The sequence below is a fragment of the Eleutherodactylus coqui genome, chromosome 8 (genome assembly GCF_035609145.1).
Source record: "Eleutherodactylus coqui strain aEleCoq1 chromosome 8, aEleCoq1.hap1, whole genome shotgun sequence".
Lineage (NCBI taxonomy): Eukaryota > Metazoa > Chordata > Amphibia > Anura > Eleutherodactylidae > Eleutherodactylus > Eleutherodactylus coqui.
The window spans coordinates 76,900,939-76,923,802 of NC_089844.1; the positions used below are offsets into that span (position 1 = coordinate 76,900,939).

At 46.7% G+C, this 22,864-nt stretch overlaps 1 protein-coding gene across 1 annotated transcript in view; it reads right to left on the minus strand.

Annotated features, from left to right (window-relative positions):
• Positions 1–22,864, minus strand: part of MYO3B (myosin IIIB) — a 449,841-nt gene that overhangs the window by 39,006 nt on the left and 387,971 nt on the right. Inside the window, exons 31-32 of the mRNA XM_066575886.1 lie at positions 2,463–2,569; positions 1,048–1,094 (exon numbers count right to left, since the gene is read on the minus strand). Of these exons, the coding sequence (XP_066431983.1) occupies positions 1,048–1,094; positions 2,463–2,569 (154 nt within the window). The remainder of the gene's footprint in view (positions 1–1,047; positions 1,095–2,462; positions 2,570–22,864) is intronic.

Sequence of the window (22,864 nt, forward strand, 5' to 3'; positions counted from 1 at the left end):
GTTTCCCTTTAGTCTGGATGCAGCTTGTTTGAGTTGCTAAGTGTGCAGTAGAGATTCCGCATCCACTTCATCCTCAGGCTGTATTCACGCAGGCGAATGCAATATTGGTCAGTGAAAAATGGACTATCATGCGGTGCCCATATAGTATCATGCATTAAAAAAAAAACAGCCACACTCACAAGCACTTGCATGACATGGGAGTATGAGCTGGTTTTTTAATACTCCCATAGAAAATAATAGGCGATTCTTCGACAAGGACAGCACAAAGATAGAGCATGCAGCGAGTTTTCAAACTTTGTCCGAGTGAAAAATCCTATATGTATTAAGCCATTCTAATGGATCGGTTCTTTTTCCATGTGTGTTCTGACAATCTTGGACTTGGACAGAACTCATGCGTGAAAATGGCCCCTGGGGAATGCAGCCTCAGTGCATGAAAACGTACCATGTTCAATGCTTACATATGTGTGTTTTTGGTGCATATGTGTGTTTTCTATGTCTGTGTTGCATCCTTGCTCACTGCATTTTTTACATGTGCAAAAAAAAAATCAAGAAGGCGCAAGTGATGCCAGTTTTGTCACTATCCACAGAAAGCAGGGTGTGCAAGAAAAAAATTCTGTAAATTTGAATGCTAAAGCGTATTCACTGTGTTTTTTAAAGCGTATATAGACCCTAATGGGCAGACATGGACCAAAATTGGACTTGTTGCCATTTTCTTTTACGTGCAGCATTAGTCCGTGTAAAAAAGCACATGTCTGAATACATCAATTTAATTCAATGGGTCCGTATACTGTCCTTAAAAATATGGACTCAGTACGGACAAAAAATACGCCTGTGTGAATAGGCCCTTACTGAATCAGTACTTACTGTAAAGTCACCTCCGCTCCATATGTACACAGCTCACTTTTATAGGTGGGGGACTCGGCATGTGTTAGTAATAGTCAGACACACATCCAGGGGCCGATATTAAACAATTTCAATGTTTAAAAATCTCCCGTTTTACAAAAGGACGTCTGTTTACAGTCGTAAAAAATGAGCATAGATATTTACCCAAGTTTCCTCGGCTTCCGCTTGCTCCCTTGATATTCTAGAGTTCCCTGCGGGAAGGACCAAGAACACGCTTTCAGAAGCTAAGCAGGGAGTCGTTAATTTTTAATTCAAAGTGATTTTGTGTTGAATGCAAGCAGATGCTGATAATATCACAAGTCAAAGCATAATTTTTTTGATCAAAGGGTTCAAGTGAGCCTGATGAAGCATGCATGTTGGTTTTCTTTGATAAACCACATCAATTATTCACCGTGAAAGGAGACATCCTGATATGAAAGCAACAGATAAAGGGCATAGGCACATGTTCAGCCAGCACAGTGCTAAGAGAGGGGATGGAGAGATGGGCTGGTACAATGGAGGAAGGAGGGAAAGGTTGAAAACATATTAAAGGAGCAAGCAGCAATCCTCAACACATCAAGAAATCAAGAGAACTCCGCGTTCACTCAATTAAATGAAAGGGCTTCATAAGCATCCTAGGATACCCAACGACTGGGGGGAAGCAACGCATTTTACAAAACATTGCAATAATATTATCAGGAGTTTAATAAAAATTTGGAAAAATTCACATTTTAGAATTTATTTACACGTTTGTGGGGTGATACACTCTTTGGCTTATTACTGCCGTCTAAAATGATATCCCATTAATGTCTCTTTATACTAGTGACTACTGAAAAATAATTCACTTCGAGGAAAGCTAAAATTCAGTTAGACCACAGTGCTGGATGTCCCTCTCACTCCCATAGGATGGTTAGATAATGGTGGAAGGGACTTGTTATTTTTATATTAATTTAGTTATTACCCCCCAGCAAGCTGGGTACTTGTATTATTGACTTCAGAAGGATGGAAGGCTGAGTCAACCTTGAGCCAGCAACCTGAACATGTGGGGATTGAGCTTGCAACCTTCAGGTTGTGGGCGAGAGTTTAGAAATGCTTTATGCTGCCTTTACACTCTGCCCCACACAAGAGTGGACTATAGGTAAAAGTTGGCTGAGCCAGAGTTGAACTAGTATGTATGGGGGCAGCCTAGCTGTCGGGAAGGGGGGAACTATAGATTACACATATTGCATTCAACATGCTCAATTATGTTGCTCAGGGGGCTTTTGTCAGAGTTGTCTGGCAGTGACTTCCCCTCTTCCCATTAAAATGAAGAAGCACGCTTAAACATGCCTATATATAGTGGGGGGTTGCAAAAAAATAATTGTCAAACAACAAATATCTGATGTGGATGCCCAGCTTTACCCAGTCCCTTACTTTATATGCAGCATTTGTAGTTATTGGGCTTATCCAAGAGGGAAGAGTTCTGTATACACATAAAAGAAGCCATACTCATCTACCCCAACACTTGTTCACTCGGCTCTTTTCCTCTGCTGGGTCCAAGCTTCACCATTATATTATTGCCTCTACACCCTTACACTCACGTTCAGTTGGTTGTAGTACAGGCTGTCCTCGGGGCTGTTCAATGTTTTGGGCTGCTGACAACGTCTTCTTGTTGTTCTTAACTGTTTTTCAAAAATATGTTCTGAGCCTGTGAAGAGGGAAGGAATTGCCAAGTTATTTCACAAAATGCTAACAATATAAGGTTCTGTTCACCTCACATTAGAGACTTGCATTTGGCGTATATGCTGGGATCTATTCCCAATGTATACATTAAACATAGGGATAAGAGATGAGCGAGTATACTCGCTAAGGCTAACTACTCGAGCGAGTAGTGCCTTAGCCGAGTATCCTCCCGCTCATCTCTAAAGGTTCAGGGGCCGGTGCAGGTGACAGGTGAGTTGTGCCGGTGAGCAGGTGGGAGAGGGGTGGAGAGAGGGAGAGAGAGATCTCCCCTTCGTTCCTCCCCGCTCTCCCCCGCTGCCCCACGAATCTTTAGAGACGAGCGGGAGGATACTCGGGTAAGGCACTACTTGCTCGAGTAGTTAGCCTTAGCGAGTATACTCGCTCATCTCTAATAGGGATCTAACATAACCCATTGAGCTCCATTCACCTGATGGAGGCCTAGGGTCTTGTTTGGCCTTGTATATGTAATTTTTTCTGGATATGTAGAAATAATCACACTTATTTATATGCATATTATGCAGCACTTCACATTACTTGATATTGGGTTCTATTCCCATTGGTGCTCACAACCTGTATATTTTTGGAATGGGGAGAAAACTAGAGTGAAAGACACCCATGCAAACACAGGGAGAACATACAAACTCTATGCAGATGTTGTCCTTGGTGGCATTTGAACCCAGGACCCAAGCACTGCAAGGCAAAATTTGTAACTACTGAGCCACCACACCATCCCAAAAATAATTGTTGATGCTTTTCTATGTCGAAACATCTCACAAGAAAGTGTATGCATGGTGTACATATTTTTTAGCACTAGAGTCTATAGGACATGTATGTCTTTTTGAAGCAAAACCTTTCAATGGGCAATCCTCCCCAAGTATACGTCTGACAGAAGGCTGTGAGCAGAGCCCAAGTATGCAAGTATTCTAGCTAACTATTTACACTGTTGAATATTTTACCTCCATTTATAAAAACAATACAGAATTTTGTCAGAATTTTATCAGTCACTATTAGCTCCGCCCACTGGACTGTTCAGCTCAGGATGTGCAGAGATATAAATGAATAAAATACAAGTTATACTTATCCCCCCCCCCGTCCCCATAAAACTATATATCAATCTGTTCAGCTTCTCCTGCTCTATAACATGTTGACTGACGTTTGGACAACATGTTCAAGCTAACAGGTTCCCTTCAGGGGGCTGATTCATATTGTATTCAATGGGGGGAATTTTGGCTGCTTACAAACCCAGTTGGTTGCCTTTAAAAGTGTCCAACACAGTTCTGATTACAACTCTGGGTTACAATGCAGGACAAGCCTTATGGGTACAGAGGACAAGTCTCCTGTTATCATTGAAGGAGAACCACTGGCACTGATGAAATGGGCAATATAGAGCTTGTACCTCCAATCCCAATCCTGAGGAAAATAAGCTGTACAGGATGCAGTTTCATTCCTTAATTTTTAAATTGCAACAAAAAAGTAATTGAACCCTTTAGTATTACCTAGATTTGTGTGGTCTGATTGTTATATCTAAGTCACTATTCTAGATAAAAAGAATCAAACTAAACTAGATTGCGCAATGCTATAGGGAATTTTGGACAATTGCTCACTGCAAATTTGTTTCAGTTCATCAATGTTTCTGGGATGCCTTGTATGCACAGCCCTCTTCAGGTCAACCACAGCATCGCAATAGTGTTAAAGGGGTTGTCCCGCGCCGAAACGGGTTTTTTTTTTTTTCAACCCCCCCCCCGTTCGGCGCGAGACAACCCCGATGCAGGGACGTACAGACAGCTTACCGGAGCGCTTACCTTGATCCCCGCGCTCCGGTGACTTCTATACTTACCTGTGAAGATGGCCGCCGGGAACCTCTTGCTTCGTGGACCGCAGCTCTTCTGTGCGGTCCACTGCCGATTCCAGCCTCCTGATTGGCTGGAATCGGCACGTGACGGGGCGGAGCTACACGGAGCCGCTCTCTGTCACGAGCGGCTCCATAGAAGAACACAGAAGACCCGGACTGCGCAAGCGCGGCTAATTTGGCCATCGGAGGCCAAAAATTAGTCGGCTCCATGGAGACGAGGACGCTAACAACGGAGCAGGTAAGTAAAAAACTTTTTATAACTTCTGTATGGCTCATAATTAATGCACAATGTATATTACAAAGTGCATTATTATGGCCATACAGAAGTGTATAGACCCACTTGCTGCCTCGGGACAACCCCTTTAAGGTTAAGGCTCAAAGAGCCATTCCAACATACAAGGCTTCTTCTTTTTCAACTATTTTTGGTTGATTAACTTGTTCACTTTGGATCATTGTCTTGTTGCATCTGTCTGAGGCTATGTATTACTGTCATTACATTCTCTTGTAAAATGTTTTGATATACCTCAGAATTCATTCTTCCCTCAATGTGGAACATCCAGAGTTTTCTGTAATGGTGCATTTACACACAAAGCTGATCGCTCAAAAGATGGCTTTTGAGCAATCATTTCGCATAAACTACTAATTGGTACCAATGCCTATTAGTACCAATTAGTAGCTGTGTGAGCTGCCGGGAGCTATATTCAGAGAACAGCGGGTGGTCTATTCTCTGAATACATTCCCTTCATTCTACTGTGGGGCTGACAGCTGAGACAATGTTATCAGTGCTCCCTGGGCAGAACACAGCTTGCGGTCCTTTTTATCAGCTGTTCTGCCGAATGATGGATTTCATGCCAAACTGAAATTCATCGCTTGGCAGCAAAGTGAAAGATGGGCACATTTACATGCAGGCTTTTGAGCGATAATTTCCTTCTTTTAAGATGGAAAAATAAGGAGAAGGAAAAAGAAGAAGAAAAAGGGGGAAAAAAAGAACACGAAGGAAGAAAATACGGAAAAATAATTTTTTCCTTTTTCCTCCTTTTTTCCTTCTTTTGCTGCATTAGCTTTGCCTTAAAGACAGCTCAAAGTACTTAGGTGACCTATGATTGTTATAGAGGGCATTTATGGCTTCTAGACAGTGCTATATACTAGTTTCAGAAGTACCGCTGAAGTTCCAGATCAGTTTAAACTCATTTGGACCATACTGAACTTTTTGCTGAAATTCGGTCAGTCAGCAAAACTGTAGCAGTTTCAGGCACTAAAGTGGAACCTCAGGTGTAGCAGCCGCAGGTCTGGAGAGTAGTCAGGAAAGAGCCTGGAGTCAACAATGCGAGGTCTTTGTTTGCAGTACAGATGGATTATGCGGGTAGCGTAGTAATAAGGGAAGCCAGAAGTTAGCAATGGGAGGTCTTGTAGGAGTAGTAAAAGAGCAGACAGAAGTGGAGCTTGACCAATGCTGTGGAGCAGAATAATCATGCACTGGTGCAGTGGCAGGGTCAGGCTTTTATAATGAGCCTTATAAGAAACAGAGGTGGGATCAGGACCATAAGGCAGGAACTAGATAACTGGAATCATGGAACAAGGCTGAGAGTCATGCAAGGGAACTGTCCACAGGCTGGATGCCTCAGCAGTGAGAGCTTCCGACTGGAGTGCAGGAGGTCCCCAGTTTTATTCCTGACACAAACTTTTAAAAAGTTTGCTCATCACTACTCCTGATAGACCTCACCCCTCCCATATGAAGAATCTAGGATTTTTATAAGAAATGCAGGACATTTCTGGACTTTAAAGGAATAAAACTCTTGTTTGACCATTATTATTTGTAATGAATTTCATGATCCTCCACGATAAACCATATCATTTTTAGCTGGAAGATTAGACACTTATGCGTTACTAAAGCATTTAACTTTCAGATAAAAGGTGCAAACAGTGATATTAAGATGAAAGAGACTGTGGAAAAGCATCTATAATATCATTAACATCCAATTACGAAGATAAGAACTTTCATTCAGTACAGATACGATAGTGTCAGTGTACCTATCAAATTAGGTTTATGTGCTACAATTTCATATGAGATCCAGGATGCGTAATTATTTTTACTGGTACCTAGCCAGACTGTATATACTGTGATGCCTTAGTCACACGGGCGTTTTTTTGCCGCGATTTGCGGATCGCATGACGGATGCGCATCTGCAAATCGCGTGACCGGGGCCAAAAAAAATCGCCCGAAAAATCTGCTCCTAGCCGTGTTTCAATAGAAATGGGCCGGAGCTGTCCAGCGCATTGAATTCAATGGAGCCGGCAATACAGCCGGCACCATTGAAAGCAATGGGCTGCGGGCGATCGCATGATGAATTTTCGGGAAGGGCTTAAAAATATAAGCCCTTGCCGGAAATTCATCCAGAAATGTGTAAAAAAAAAAAAAAAAAAAAAAAAATACTCACCTGGTCCCGGCAGACGGAGTTCAGCGCGGCCAGCCGGCAGTTCTCCTGAACTGCTCTGAGTAGTATTTAGCAGTCGGGGATTTAAAATCCCCGCCTGCTGAATGAGCTGCCTCTGATTGGTCACAGCCTCACCAATCAGAGGCAGCTCTCACTCCCACCCATTCATGAATGGGTGAGTGAGTGCTGCCTCTGATTGGCTCAGCGCAGGGACCAATCAGAGGCAGCACTCACTCACCCACTCATGAATTCATGAATGGGTGTGAGTGAGAGCTGCCTCTGATTGGTGAGGCTGTGACCAATCAGAGGCAGCTCATTCAGCAGGCGGGGATTTTAAATCCCCGGCTGCTGAATACTACTCAGAGCAGTTCAGGAGAACTGCCGGACGGCCGCGGCTGAACTCCGTCTGCCGGGACCAGTGGAGTATATATATATATTTTTTTGTTACAGCTGTGGCAGAGGAGAATGATTTGCCTACTATATGTTCTCGATGGGGTCGGCGCTGCTGCCGCCGGCCCCGTTGAGCGCATATAGAGAAGAGAACAGGAATCGCAGATCGCAGATAGGTGCGATCTGCGATTTCTGTTCTATAATTTATCGGATGAGCGCATAAAAAGCGCTCATGTGTCCGATACCATTGCAAAGCAATGGTTTTATAAAATCGCCGGACGCATGCGCATGCGCAAATCGCGCAAAAAAACGCCCGTTTGACTGAGCCCTGAAAGTGAGCCAATGCAATTATATCACATGAGAACATGGAGCTCTATGGAAATATAAGAGTGCTGCCAACATTTACTCCAATTTCCAATGAAAATTCCATACAGGATTATTTCCTTTGGCTGCTAGAAAATGTAATTGTGGCTGTTGAAGCCAAGAACCACTGGACATGACAAGTTCTACATTCCACCATACGGCACAAGCTGCCTATTTCTAGTCTATGATTTTTGCTTTCTCACAGTTAATGATATGAAGATGTTGATACTTGTCGAAAATATATGCTGATTGCATTTCCTTCTGAGAGATTTGGCATGATGACAGCAATAGAACATTCAGAAGCATCTCTTGTAGTCTCTAGGCTTCAAGGCAAAATCTGTAATACTCCCCCCAACCCCCTTATTTGGATTTTATAATACCGTGTTCCCCCAAAAATAAGACTGTCTTATATTAATTTTTGCCCAAATAGAGGCACAGGGTCTTATTTTTGGGGGGTGTCTTATTATTACCTAGCAGGCACTGTCCGGGTCCCTCCTACTGCTCTCCGGCATTCCAGCAGGCTTGCTTGCAGTTCTCAGCACTGACAGAACATCGCTTGCTGGCAACGGGGTTTGTAAACCCCGCCTCCAGCATGCGACTGCTCTGATTGGTTCTCGAGCACCGCGGCTCAGCCAATAACAGCTAGCGCTCAATCACAGCCATTCAATGTAGCTAGGGATTATTTTCAGGGTAGAGCTTACTTTTGGGGAAACATGGTACTATATCCTCTCATGTGGCAGAAAAAACATAGGGCCAACATAAGTGTGAGTTCTTAGATACCATCTCTGCACCTCATATACATATGCACCTGAAAATGCACACAGTGATGTCCCTGCACAGTGCAAGGATGATGGAAAGTTTAACTTCAGTGTGATAACTTTTTGCGACAGGTAATCTTACCTGCAGCCATTGAAGAGCTATTGAAATGGCAAACTGTGGCATATAACTTTTACTTAACACGTTAAATCTCAAGTTACATTTTGCTATATCTGTATACCCTGCACTTCTATCCTACCTATATAAATGGGATTGCCACCCTGACAAGGTTCCCTCACAGCAATTTAACTGCCTTCACCCTGATGCATCCAATAGTGGGTACATTTATGAAGGCGGCACATAATAGATAAATTCATATAAATCCTAATCAACCATGATACTGTAATACAAAGTCCCCTGAATAACAACTCCACAAAACCTATAACAGTCCCTGCTTTATCCTATTCACAAGGGAGCTGGAAACATGCAAGAACCTATGAGTGTTGGTCACAGCTGTATACCAAGCCTTCCTTCCACAAGGCTGTAATGCCCTGTCCATATTATATGATTTATGTGAATTTACCAATTTACTGCTACCTTCATAAATTTACCCACTATAGGGAATGTTCAGGTTTGGCAAATTTGCTGCAGCAGAAAAATCTGCACGATTGGTTGTGGGATTTGATGCAAATTTTAACACAAACCCACGCAGATTCCATTTCTTCAACTGAAGGGGTGAAGTTTGCTGTGGATCTGGACCAAATCCGCAGCAATTTCTCCCCAAGTGAACACACCCATACGATGCATCAGGGTTAAGGCAGTTAGGTTATTGTGTTGAACCATCCTTTTCATGGTGACTAATTTAGTTATATGGGTAGGCTATGAGTGCAGGGTATAATAGGGTGAGAAAAATGGTGCAAATTTATTAATAATGTCTAAAATAGGTGGTAAAACGTTGACTAGACAGTAGAGATGAGCGAACGCGTTCGTCCGAGCTTGATATTCGTGCGAATATTAGGGTGTTCGGGATGTTCGTTATTCGTGACGAACACCATGCGGTGTTCTGGTTACTTTCACTTCCTTCCCTGAGACGTTAGCGCGCTTTTCTGGCCAATTGAAAGACAGGGAAGGCATTACAACTTCCCCCTGCAACGTTTAAGCCCTATACCACCCCCCTGCTGTGAGTGGCTGGCGAGATCAGGTGTTCGCCTAATATAAAAGTCGGCCCCTCCCGCGGCTCGCCTCAGATGCGGTGTGAGTTAGATGAGGGACAGTGCTGTTTATACCGGAGCTGCTGTAGGGAAAGAATTGGTAGTTAGTGTAGGCTTCAAGACCCCCCAAAGGTCCTTATTAGGGCCACTGATAGCTGTGTGTTGGCTGCTGTTAGCAGTGGGATTTTTTTTTTCTCAAAATCGCCTCTGCAGACCGTTGCACCTGGCATTAGGGACAGAAGTGCTGCATAGGCAGGGAGAGTGTTAGGAGTGAGTGTAGCCTTCAAGAACCTCAACGGTCCTTTCTAGGGCCATATTTATCCGTGTGCAGTACTGTCCAGGCTGCTGTTGGCTGTGCTGCATTTTTTTTGGGCTTCTCAAAATCGCCTCTGCAGAGCATTCCACCCTCCATTGATACTGCAGGGAAAGAATTGTATAGGCAGGGCCACAACACAGTTATTATTCATAGAATATACGCAGTGCTGCCTGTTGGTGGGAAAAAACTGAAAACAAATCTATTTGTCCAGCCTCTGTCCGTCCTTACGGGCGGTGGACACGTGTGAGCTGCGTGAAAAACATTGCTAAATTATACGCACCCAGCTACGCTTTACTGCTGGCTTCGCCATTTGCTTTCCTTAATTGGGAAAAAAAATACCTGCTCTCCAAGAGTTATAATAACTCTGCTACCCTCACGTTCTGTGACACATAAGCAGGGACACAGCACAGTTATTAAACTTCTCAGGTTCATTGAATATACGCAGTGCTGCCTGTTGGTGGGAAAAAACTGAAAAGAAATCTATTTGTCCAGCCTCTGTCCGTCCTTACGCCTGTGGAGACGTGTGAGCTGCGTGAAAAACATTGCTAAATCATACGCACCCAGCTACGCTTTACTGCTGGCTTCGCCATTTGCTTTCCTTAATTGGGAAAAAAAATACCTGCTCTCCAAGAGTTATAATAACTCTGCTACCCTCACGTTCTGTGACACATAAGCAGGGACACAGCACAGTTATTACACTTCTCAGGTTCATTGAATATACGCAGTGCTGCCTGTTGGTGGGAAAAAACTGAAAACAAATCTATTTGTCCAGCCTGTGTCCGTCCTTACGCCTGTGGAGACGTGTGAGCTGCGTGAAAAACATTGCTAAATCATACGCACCCAGCTACGCTTTACTGCTGGCTTCGCCATTTGCTTTCCTTAATTGGGAAAAAAAATACCTGCTCTCCAAGAGTTATAATAACTCTGCTACCCTCACGTTCTGTGACACATAAGCAGGGACACAGCACAGTTATTAAACTTCTCAGGTTCATAGAATATACGCAGTGCTGCCTGTTGGTGGGAAAAAACTGAAAACAAATCTATTTGTCCAGCCTCTGTCCGTCCTTACGGGCGGTGGACACGTGTGAGCTGCGTGAAAAACATTGCTAAATCATACGCAGCCAGCTACGCTTTACTGCTGGGTTCGCCATTTGCTTTCCTTAATTGGGAAAAAAAATACCTGCTCTCCAAGAGTTATAATAACTCTGCTACCCTCACGTTCTGTGACACATAAGCAGGGACACAGCACAGTTATTAAACTTCTCAGGTTCATAGAATATACGCAGTGCTGCCTGTTGGTGGGAAAAAACTGAAAACAAATCTATTTGTCCAGCCTCTGTCCGTCCTTACGGGCGGTGGACACGTGTGAGCTGCGTGAAAAACATTGCTAAATCATACGCAGCCAGCTACGCTTTACTGCTGGGTTCGCCATTTGCTTTCCTTAATTGGGAAAAAAAATACCTGCTCTCCAAGAGTTATAATAACTCTGCTACCCTCACGTTCTGTGACACATAAGCAGGGACACAGCACAGTTATTAAACTTCTCAGGTTCATTGAATATACGCAGTGCTGCCTGTTGGTGGGAAAAAACTGAAAACAAATCTATTTGTCCAGCCTCTGTCCGTCCTTACGGGCGGTGGACACGTGTGAGCTGCGTGAAAAACATTGCTAAATCATACGCAGCCAGCTACGCTTTACTGCTGGGTTCGCCATTTGCTTTCCTTAATTGGGAAAAAAAATACCTGCTCTCCAAGAGTTATAATAACTCTGCTACCCTCACGTTCTGTGACACATAAGCAGGGACACAGCACAGTTATTAAACTTCTCAGGTTCATTGAATATACGCAGTGCTGCCTGTTGGTGGGAAAAAACTGAAAACAAATCTATTTGTCCAGCCTGTGTCCGTCCTTACGCCTGTGGAGACGTGTGAGCTGCGTGAAAAACATTGCTAAATCATACGCACCCAGCTACGCTTTACTGCTGGCTTCGCCATTTGCTTTCCTTAATTGGGAAAAAAAAATACCTGCTCTGCCACAGTTAATAACTCTGCTACCCTCACGTTCTGTGACACATAAGCAGGGACACAGCACAGTTATTAAACTTAGATAATTCATTCACTAGAGGCAGTGGGGCCTTTCGTTTTCCAAAAAGGGCAAAAATTATATTTGGCCTGCAGTCTTGCGCCAATTTATTTCCTGCCTGGGAAATCTAATCACTGGTAATACAGCATGCTGAGGGGTAGGGGTAAGCCTAGAGGACGTGGACGTGGACGTGGCCGAGGACGCGGAGGGCCAAGTGAGGGTGTGGGCACAGGCCAAGCTCCTGATCCAGGTGTGTCGCAGCTGTCTGCTGCGCGATTAGGAGAGAGGCACGTTTCTGGCGTCCCCACATTCATCGCCCAATTAATGGGTCCACGCGGGAGACGGTTATTAGAAAATGAGCAGTGTGAGCAGGTCCTGTCCTGGATGGCAGAAAGTGCTTCGAGCAACCTATCGTCTACCCGCAGTTCTGCGCCGTCCACTGCTGCCAATCCGAATCCTCTGTCTGCTGCTCCTCCTTCCTCCCAGCCTCCTCACTCCACTACAATGACACCTGCTCAGGAGCGGGAACACTCCCAGGAACTGTTCTCGGGCCCCTGCTTAGATTGGGCAGCAGCGGTTCCTCTCCCACCAGAGGAGTTTATCGTCACTGATGCCCAACCATTCGAAAGTTCCCGGGGTCCGGGGGAAGAGGCTGGGGACTTCCGCCAACTGTCTCAACAACTTTCTGTGGGTGAGGAGGACGATGACGATCAGACACAGTTGTCTTGCAGTGAGGTAGTAGTAAGGGCAGTAAGTCCCAGGGAGCAGCGCACAGAGGATTCGGAGGAAGAGCAGCAGGACGATGAGGTGACTGACCCCACCTGGTGTGCAACGCTTACTCAGGAGGACAGGTCTTCAGAGGGGGAGTCAAGGGCATCAGCAGGGCAGGTTGCAAGAGGCAGTGCGGTGGCCAGGGGTAGAGGCAGGGCCAGACCGAATAATCCACCAAGTGTTTCCCAAAGCGCCCCCTCGCGCCATGCCACCCTGCGGAGGCCGAGGTGCTCTAAGGTCTGGCAGTTTTTCACAGAGACGCCTGACGACCGACGAACAGTGGTGTGCAACCTTTGTCGCGCAAAGCTCAGCCGGGGAGCCAACACCAACAGCCTCACCACCACCACCATGCGCAGACATATGATGGCCAAGCACCCCGCAAGGTGGGACGAAGGCCGTTCACCGCCTCCGGTTTGCACCCCTGCCTCTCCCCCTGTGCCCCAACCTGCCACTGAGATGCAACCCCCCTCTCAGGACACAGGCACTACCGCCTCATGGCCTGCACCCACACCCTCATCTCCGCTGTCCTCGGCCCCATCCAGCAGTGTAGTTCAGCGCACCGTTCAGCCGTCGCTTGCGCAAGTGTTCGAGCGCAAGCGCAAGTACGCCGCCACGCACCCGCACGCTCAAACGTTAACCGTCCGCATCGCAAAATTCATCAGCCTTGAGATGCTGCCGTATAGGGTTGTGGAAACGGAGTCCTTCAAAAGTATCATGGAGGCGGCGGCCCCGCGCTACTCAGTTCCCAGTCGCCACTACTTTTCCCGATGTGCCGTCCCAGCCCTGCACGACCACGTCTCCCGCAACATTGTGCGCGCCCTCACCAACGCGGTTACTGCCACGGTCCACTTAACTACGGACACGTGGACAAGCACAGGCGGGCAGGGCCACTACATCTCCCTGACGGCACATTGGGTGAATTTAGTGGAGGCTGGGACAGAGTCAGAGCCTGGGACCGCTCACGTCCTACCCACCCCCAGAATTGCGGGCCCCAGCTCGGTGCTGGTATCTGCGGAGGTGTATGCTTCCTCCACTAAAGCACCCTCCTCCTCCTCCTCCTCCTCTGTCTCACAATCTAGATGTGTTAGCAGCAGCATGTCGCCAGCAGTCGGTGTCGCGCGGTGTGGCAGCACAGCGGTGGGCAAGCGTCAGCAGGCCGTGCTGAAACTACTCAGCTTAGGCGATAAGAGGCACACGGCCCACGAACTGCTGCAGGGTCTGACACAGCAGACCGACCGCTGGCTTGCGCCGCTGAGCCTCCAACCGGGCATGGTCGTGTGTGACAACGGCCGTAACCTGGTGGCGGCTCTGCAGCTCGGCAGCCTCACGCACGTGCCATGCCTGGCCCACGTCTTTAATTTGGTGGTTCAGCGGTTTCTGAAAAGCTACCCACGCTTGTCAGACCTGCTCGTAAAGGCGCGCCGGCTCTGCGCACATTTCCGCAAGTCCCACACGGACGCTGCCACCCTGCGCACCCTGCAACATCACTTTAAGCTGCCAGTGCACCGACTGCTGTGCGACGTGCCCACACGGTGGAACTCTACGCTCCACATGTTGGCCAGGCTCTATGAACAGCGTAGAGCTATAGTCGAATACCAACTCCAACATGGGCGGCGCAGTGGGAGTCAGCCTCCTCAATTCCTTTCAGAAGAGTGGGCCTGGTTGGCAGACATCTGCCATGTCCTTGGTAATTTTGAGGAGTCTACCCAGGTGGTGAGCGGCGATGCTACAATCATTAGCGTCACCATTCCTCTGCTATGCATCTTGAGAAATTCCCTGCAAACCATAAAGGCAGCTGCTTTGCGCTCGGAAACGGGGGCGGGGGAAGACAGTATGCCGCTGGATAGTCAGGGCACCCTCCTGTCTATTTCTCAGCGCGTACAGGAGGAGGAGGAGGAGCATGAGGAGGATGAGGAGGAGGGGGAAGAGACAGCTTGGGCCGCTGCTGACGGTACACCGGCTGATTGCCTGTCATCCTTTCAGCGTGTATGGCCTGAGGAGGAGGAGGAGGAGGAGGAGGAGGAGGATCCTGAAAGTGATCTTCCTAGTGAAGACAGCCATGTGTTGCGTACAGGTACCCTGGCACACATGGCTGACTTCATGTTAGGATGCCTTTCTCGTGACCCTCGCGTTGCACGCATTCTGGCCACGACGGATTACTGGGTGTACACACTGCTCGATCCACGGTATAAGGAGAACCTGCCCACTCTGATTCCCGAAGAGGAAAGGGGTTCGAGAGTGTTGCTATACCACAGGACCCTTGCGGACAAGCTGATGGTAAAATTCCCAGCCGACAGCGCTAGTGGCAGAAGGCGCAGTTCCGAGGGCCATGTTGCAGGGGATGTGCGTAGATCGAGCAGCATGTACATCCCAGGCAGTGCAACAGTCTTTAAGGGCCTGGCCAGCTTTATGGCTCCCCACCAAGACTGTGTCACCGCTCCCCAGTCACGGCTGAGTCGGCGGGAGCACTGCAAAAGGATGGTGAGGGAGTACGTAGCGGATCGCACGACCATCCTTGGTGACGCCTCTGCCCCCTACAACTACTGGGTGTCGAAGCTGGACACGTGGCCTGAACTAGCCCTGTATGCCCTTGAGGTGCTTGCTTGTCCTGCGGCTAGCGTGTTGTCGGAGAGGGTGTTTAGTGCGGCTGGGGGAATCATCACAGATAAGCGTAGCCGCTTGTCAACCGACAGTGCCGACAGGCTAACACTCATCAAGATGAACAAAGGCTGGATTTCCCCAGACTTCTGTTCTCCACCAGCGGACAGCAGCGATACGTAAGCAATACGTAGGCTGCACCCGCGGATGGAAGCTACGTTCTCTCTCACCATCCAAAACGGGGACATTTCTGCTTCATCAATCTGTGTCTAATATTCCTCCTCCTCCTCCTCCTGCTCCTCCTCGTGAAACCTCACGTAATCACGCTGAACGGGCAATTTTTCTTAGGGCCACAAGGCTCACTCAAATAATTTTTCTGAACAATTTTTATAAGTTTCAATGCGCTTAAAAGCATTAGAACTTTAACTTGAACCAATTTTTCGTTACACTGGGCTGCCTCCAGGCCTAGTTACCACTTAAGCCACATTAACCAAAGCGATTAATGGGTTTCACCTGCCCTCTTGGCTGGCCATGGCCAATTTTTGGGATGTACATTAGTACTGTTGATACAGCAATTTTTGTGGGCCCTCGCCTACAGTGTAATCAAATTAATTTTTAGCCCACCTGCATTACAGCTGACGTTACCTCAGCTGTGTTGGGCAATGCAATGGGATATTTTTATGTACCGCCGGTGGGTTCCAGGGAGCCACCCATGCTGTAGGTGCACACTGAGTTTTTAATACTTCTGTACACTTCTAAAGAACCCGTCTGACTGGGGCATGCAGTGTGGGCCGAAGCCCACCTGTATTACGCACGACATTACTACCTCAGCTGTGTTGGGCAATGCAATGGGATATTTCTATGTACCGCCGGTGGCTTCCTGGCACCCACCCAGGCAGTGGGTCCACAGGGAGTTAAACCTACATGTGTCCACTTGTAAAGAACCCCAGTCTGACTGGGGCATGCAGTGTGGGCCGAAGCCCACCTGCATTACGCACGACATTACTACCTCAGCTGTGTTGGGCAATGCAATGGGATATTTTTGTGTACCGCCGGTGGGTTCCAGGGAGCCACCCATGCTGTAGGTGCACACTGAGTTTTTAATACTTCTGTACACTTCTAAAGAACCCGTCTGACTGGGGCATGCAGTGTGGGCCGAAGCCCACCTGTATTACGCACGACATTACTACCTCAGCTGTGTTGGGCAATGCAATGGGATATTTCTATGTACCGCCGGTGGCTTCCTGGCACCCACCCAGGCAGTGGGTCCACAGGGAGTTAAACCTACATGTGTCCACTTGTAAAGAACCCCAGTCTGACTGGGGCATGCAGTGTGGGCCGAAACCCACCTGCATTAACCCTTTCCAGTCCACTGTGTGACCTGTGAAGACATTAGGGTTTAAGGCTGTACAGCTCCGTTGTTGGTAGACGTCCGTCGGGGTTCTCTTACTGTATATTGCCAGCCTCTCTGCTGTCGGAGCCTATCCTACGTGTCAGCTCATGCAGTACTGGCTTTAGCCAGCATATAGCGCCGTTGTATAACAGCAGAAAAAGAGTAAGCCCCCTAGGAAAACCATATACAAATTGGATTGGAAAGGGTTAAGCACAACATTACTACCTCAGCTGTGTTGGGCAATGCAATGGGATATTTCTATGTACCGCCGGTGGCTTCCTGGCACCCACCCATGCTGTAGGTGCACACGGAGTTTTTACTACATCTGTACACTTATAAAGAACCCCAGTCAGACTGGGGCATGCAGTGTGGGCCGAAGCCCACCTGCATTAAGCACGACATTACTACCTCAGCTGTGTTGGGCAATGCAATGGGATATTTCTGTGTACCGCCGGTGGGTTCCAGGGAGCCACCCATGCTGTGGGTCGACAGGGACTTCACAATAGGGAGTTGTACCTGCCTGTGTCTATGAATTAAAAAGCCCGGTCTGACTGGGGCATGCAGACACCTTGACAGAATGAATAGTGTGTGGCACATAGGTTCCCCATTGCTATGCCCACGTGTGCAGCTCCTGATGGCGGTGGCACAGGATTCTATTTCTCATTGCTTCTGTACAGCATTGTGGGCTATCGCTCCGCCACTTTTAAAGAGGGTCGCTGCCTAGCCGTGCCAACCTCTGCAGTGTGTGCCTGCGGTCCCTCGTCATGGCAGACGCAATTCTAAATAGACATGAGCGTGGTGTGGCATGAGGGCAGCTGAAGGCTGCGCAGGGACACTTTGGTGTGCGCTGTGGGGGGGAGGGGGGGCGGTTGGGCAGCATGTAACCCAGGAGAAGTGTCAGTGGAGTGTCATGCAGGCAGTGATTGTGCTTTGTTGGAGGTAGTGTGGTGCTTAGCAAAGGTATGCCATGCTAATGAGGGCTTTTCAGAAGTAAAAGTTGTTGGGAGGGGGGGGGCCCACTCTTGCCGGTATTGTGGCTTAATAGTGGGACCTGTGAACTTGAGATGCAGCCCAACATGTAGCCCCTCGCCTGCCCTATCCGTCACTGTGTCATTCCCATCACTTTCCTGAATTGCCCAGATTTTCACACATGAAAACCTTAGCGAGCATCGGCGAAATACAAAAATGTTCTGGTCGCCCATTGACTTCAATGGGGTTCGTTGTTCGAAACGAACCCTCGAGCATCACGGGAAGTTCGTTACGAATAACGAACACCCGAACATTTTGGTGTTCGCTCATCTCTACTAGACAGTCTTAAAATGCACCAGCTTTTCAGTCCTGGATGGTAAACCTGTCGAATTTTAATACTGTCGAATATAAGCGAACCACAGGCAGAATGAACCAGGGACAGGTATGCACAGCGCTTTTATGTATGTGTTATTCTGAAATGCTGTAACGTTTCAGAATAAGCACAACTTGAAGTCTAACTCAAAGCTGATCTCTGAGTCCCGGGGCTAAGCCACATCAGCCTCTCTTTGCCCACAGCATCACCTATAAAAAGGCAGGGAAAGGAGCGGTCACTCTGCAGCTGTGGCAAGGAGAGGCTGGTGTGAGAGGCTATAGGAAGGAGAGGGTGGTACAAGAGGCTGCGGCAAGGATAGGCTGGTGAAAGAGGCTGTGGCAAGGAGAGGCTGGTGCAACCCAACTCGGTGACTCGAAGCTCAGCTGTGAGTAAGACTTCAAAGTGTGCTTATTCTGAAATGCTGCAGCATTTACGAATAAAACATACTGGGGGCACTGTGCATAGCTGTCCTGGGTTCATGCTGCCTGTGGTTCGGGCAGCATCAACCTGATGACAGAATCCCTTTAAAAATGAACAAATATGTTGAATAAGAAATAAAAGAAAGCATTTTTGCCCTTCCAGAATATTCAGTTTCCATTATAGCCATCCTCATTTGAATCTCCTGTCTGTAGAATCTGTGAGTTTCTTGATTTGCTTATGTTCACTTTTACCAGAAGTGGCCACCAAGTCCTCCCAAGTTGGTATTGCTTTACCCCACTGTAAGGTACTTGCAAAAAGTTGGGGTTTCATTTATATGAGGAGAGGGGTAAGACCATTATTCTTGATCTCTAAAAATGTTTGGGGCCACGATGCAGTGCTTGGACACATGCTAATGAAATGTTGTCCCATATAAATATCATGTTCTTCCTCAATGCTAAGAACGTCTTGAATCACTGTCTGAAAAAGTGTCAGTAGTTTCGAAATTTGATTTTCAGGCCAACTGACTTCCGAATAGTTTCAACTAGTTTATTCATTATTAGTGACAGCCCACACAATTACCTTTCCTCTTTTTCCTGCTGCTTGACTTGAGCTGTGTCCATCAATGATCCAGGAAAAAGCCACCTGTCTAGTCCATCAATTCTCGTATCATATTTCTATAAAACCCTTGAAAAATTAGTTCTATGGTTTCTCTTGGTCCATTTCTAACATTTTAGCTGAATTTTAATAAGAAGACAAGTTCCAAGTTTCCTGGCTTTCATCTAAAGGTGTCCATATGTTGCAGGTGGGTGGTTGTGTTATGGCGCAGCGGTGATAGACATGGGTGGAGGCAACACTTATAACATATACAGTCAAACCTCTAGTTTCATTGCTTTCTAGTTTCATTGATTTTTCAAGCCAGAATTTCACCTCTAGTTTCATTGGCTGCTTCTAGTTTCATTGGTGGCCGCCGACCCACGTGGCCTCGCTGCTGATGCAGCCCACGTGATCTCCGGTTCAGTGTCTCATCCTCCTGATGCTGAAAAGCTACCCACCCTTCCCCAGCGTCGCTGTGCGCGCTAGCAAAACAGTACTGTAGTGTAATGTAAGTGGTCATGTTTAACTTAGGACAGATAACACAGTGATGTCACCTGCAGTCCTAAGTAACACCACAGATAACACACAGTGATAATGCTGAGGACAGATAATGATGTCACCTGCAGTTATGTAGCACCACAGAGAACACAGTGATAACGTTGAGGACAGATAATGATATCACCTGCAGTTCAATGTGACGACACAGAGAACACAGTGATAACACTGAGGACAGATGATGTAGTAGATGTGACCTGCAGTCCTATGTAACAACACAGATAAAACACAGTAACATGTTCAATAACATCTTAAATATTCATTTATTCTTTACAGCAGTCTTTTATATTCATTTGTTATTGTTTTTGGTATTAAAAACCAAACTTATTCTCCATTTAATGTGGTTTGGTGTGTTTTTTTGAAACGTCTAGAACAAATTAATTGGATTTACATTGATTCCTATTGAAATAATTGCCTCGAGCTTCATTAGTTTCAAGTTTAGCTGATTGCTTTCGGATGGATTACCAATGAAACTAGAGGTTTGACTATCCACATGTCCAAATCAAGGGTACATCTCTGTAAGACAAGGCACTTAGATTTTCTATTAAAAGTAATCACTATTCTTGTATTACTCCATACTCATAGCTGTATTCTGCATTACATTTTCAAAGATCCATGGCATGACAACCTCGCAGCCTCAAGCACTGTAGATGCCAAAGTACATCACCAATTTAGGAGTCCAGCGTCACTGTGGATTCAATGTAACAAGGTGTGAAATACATCTCTCAAACTCTTGTCTCATGTAACCTTTTGCTGGTGGATAACGCCACTATTTATAATGTCTTGTCCCCATCACATCGTCATTCATGTACCAACCCCAATACACAATGTTTCACTTATCACATATTAATGAGGTCAGAAATGCTATCTTTTCTCCTTAGGGAGAGCACGTAGAGGGTGAGTGAGGAGACTCAAAAGGCCTCTGGGTAATATTTAAATAAGGGAGATAGAATATTGCCTCCACAATGCCATCTATTGGAAGGCAGCATTCTTTCAAGCCAACGTCAGACTCTTTATACAAGCCTTGTAACAATGACTGGGAATTAAAAGCAAGGTCAGACTCCATGCCCCATGATAAACATCAAACTCAATTTCGTGATAAAGTGTCACAATTCCCAACTTCCTACAGTCCCTTGGGGAGGTAATCCCCCAGTCCATACTCATCCCTCAGTGTGCGCACACTTGGTAGTCATTGGATAGGTTTAAGGTGTCTTGCAGCTTGCTCTGCCCTCGTCCTGGATCCATTGCACTGTCAGCATGTTCTTTACGAACAGAGTCACCTGCAGAAAGGGAGACTCCCTCTCCTTCAATGCAGTATGTCTTTGTTTTCAGCCCCCAGGTCACCAGGGCTCTTTCTCTCTGGCAGCTTGCAGCTTTGTCTCCTGGTCCTCAGGCCCTTTCCTAATTCATCAGGGCTCTTTTGTTGAAATCATTTGGCCCCAGCATGGGTACTGCTGCGTTTGCAGCCAGTTGCCTCTACCACTTTTACTGGCCTGGCTACTCAGTCCCCTGCTGCTGTGTTTTTTCAGGCTCCAAAGATGAGGCCCTGCCTACATATCATGCAGCTGGCCGCATCATCTGTCGGCAGGGCCTAGGCGGGACTTTTGTTCTAGTCATGCCACCACTGACATTCTGTAGGAGACAGAGCCTCTTCTTCCTGAATGCTCAACAGTTCTCATTTCTGATGCTTCTATGCGCCTTTGATGCGCTCCAGCACTCTGCTGCTGTCCAGACAAGGGAGCAGATACTGCAACTGGTGCTGACAAGCACACCTTCACTCCCTGTCCCCTTCCCAGCCAGGTCCAGAGCCAGAAGGACAGGGCGTAGCAGTGTGACTCTCAGACTGCATCTAACAGCGGCTGCAAGCACCGTTCTGTAAGGGGAAGCATTGTCAGTACTACCCATTTGCACATACGCCAGCAATAGCCGTGAGGCCAAGCACTCATACAGCCAATAGTTATTTCTCTTGACTCTCCCAAACACAGCCAAGTGTTCATCTGCTTTCATGGGCAGAGGGAGGTGAGCTGTTACCAGACACCTTTGGCAGTGATGTATCTTCAAGGAAAGCAAAAAATTGGGGTTTTAAAATTCAATGCATCCTCTTCTTCCTCAGCATTATCTGTTGCGGAGAGTTGGAAGGAACCAAATAACTTGGCCCTAATTAGAGATGAGCGAGTATACTCGCTAAAGGCAATTGCTCGAGCGAGCATTGCCTTTAGCGAGTACCTGCCCGCTCGAGACTGAAGGTTCGGGTGCTGGCGGTGGGCAGGGAGCTGCGGGGGAGAGCGGGGAGGAACGGAGGGGAGATCTCTCTCTCCCTCTCTCCCCCCCGCTCCCTCCTGCTGACTGCCGCTACTCACCGCTCCCCCGCGCCGGCACTCGAACCTTCTGTCTTGAGCGGGCAGGTACTCGCTAAAGGCAATGCTCACTCGAGCAATTGCCTTTAGCGAGTATACTCGCTCATCTCTAGCCCTAATGTTTATGGGGGCCATAAGTACTTGACACCAGTAAGGTTGCAGTTCCAAAAGATGGAGCAGGGAACTATAATAGTAGTGGTGAGGGAATAACGAGGGTTTCAAAGGGCAACTATATTAACAAGTCGGGCCCCTTCTTTTACCCATAGAGATCTTCTTTACTCCTTAGATTAGATAGGTTCTATTAGCGATAACTTACAGTACACTAATTTTATACTTTTAGACTTTCCCTGAACACCTTCCATGTTTTCCTTTATAAATTAGATGATAGCCCATGTTAATTATATTTTGATATCATATTAATATTCTTATTTATCCATAGCATGCAATTTGGATTATGTTCTCATTACTTTTGATCTTCATTCCTTAAATTACATTAAGCAGCAGAGCCGTCCTATTCAAAGTTTTATATTACGTATGATTACTGCTGGAGGCTAAATCATATTGGAGGCAGCGCTAAATTCCATCATAACATTGAAACAAGTTCATTAGCAACATTTTGATACAGCCAAACAGCCAAGGGCTATTAGAGCTCATCTTCTGACCGTATTTTCACCATGACCCATAATGATCAGCTTCTCACTGTATTTTGATAAAGATCACTTTTGATAACATCATTGCAAGGCTTAATAGTCATGTCTGAGCCACTAAATTAGATATGTGGCTAGTTGACTTACATGATCTGTCATATTACCATATGTCTGACGTT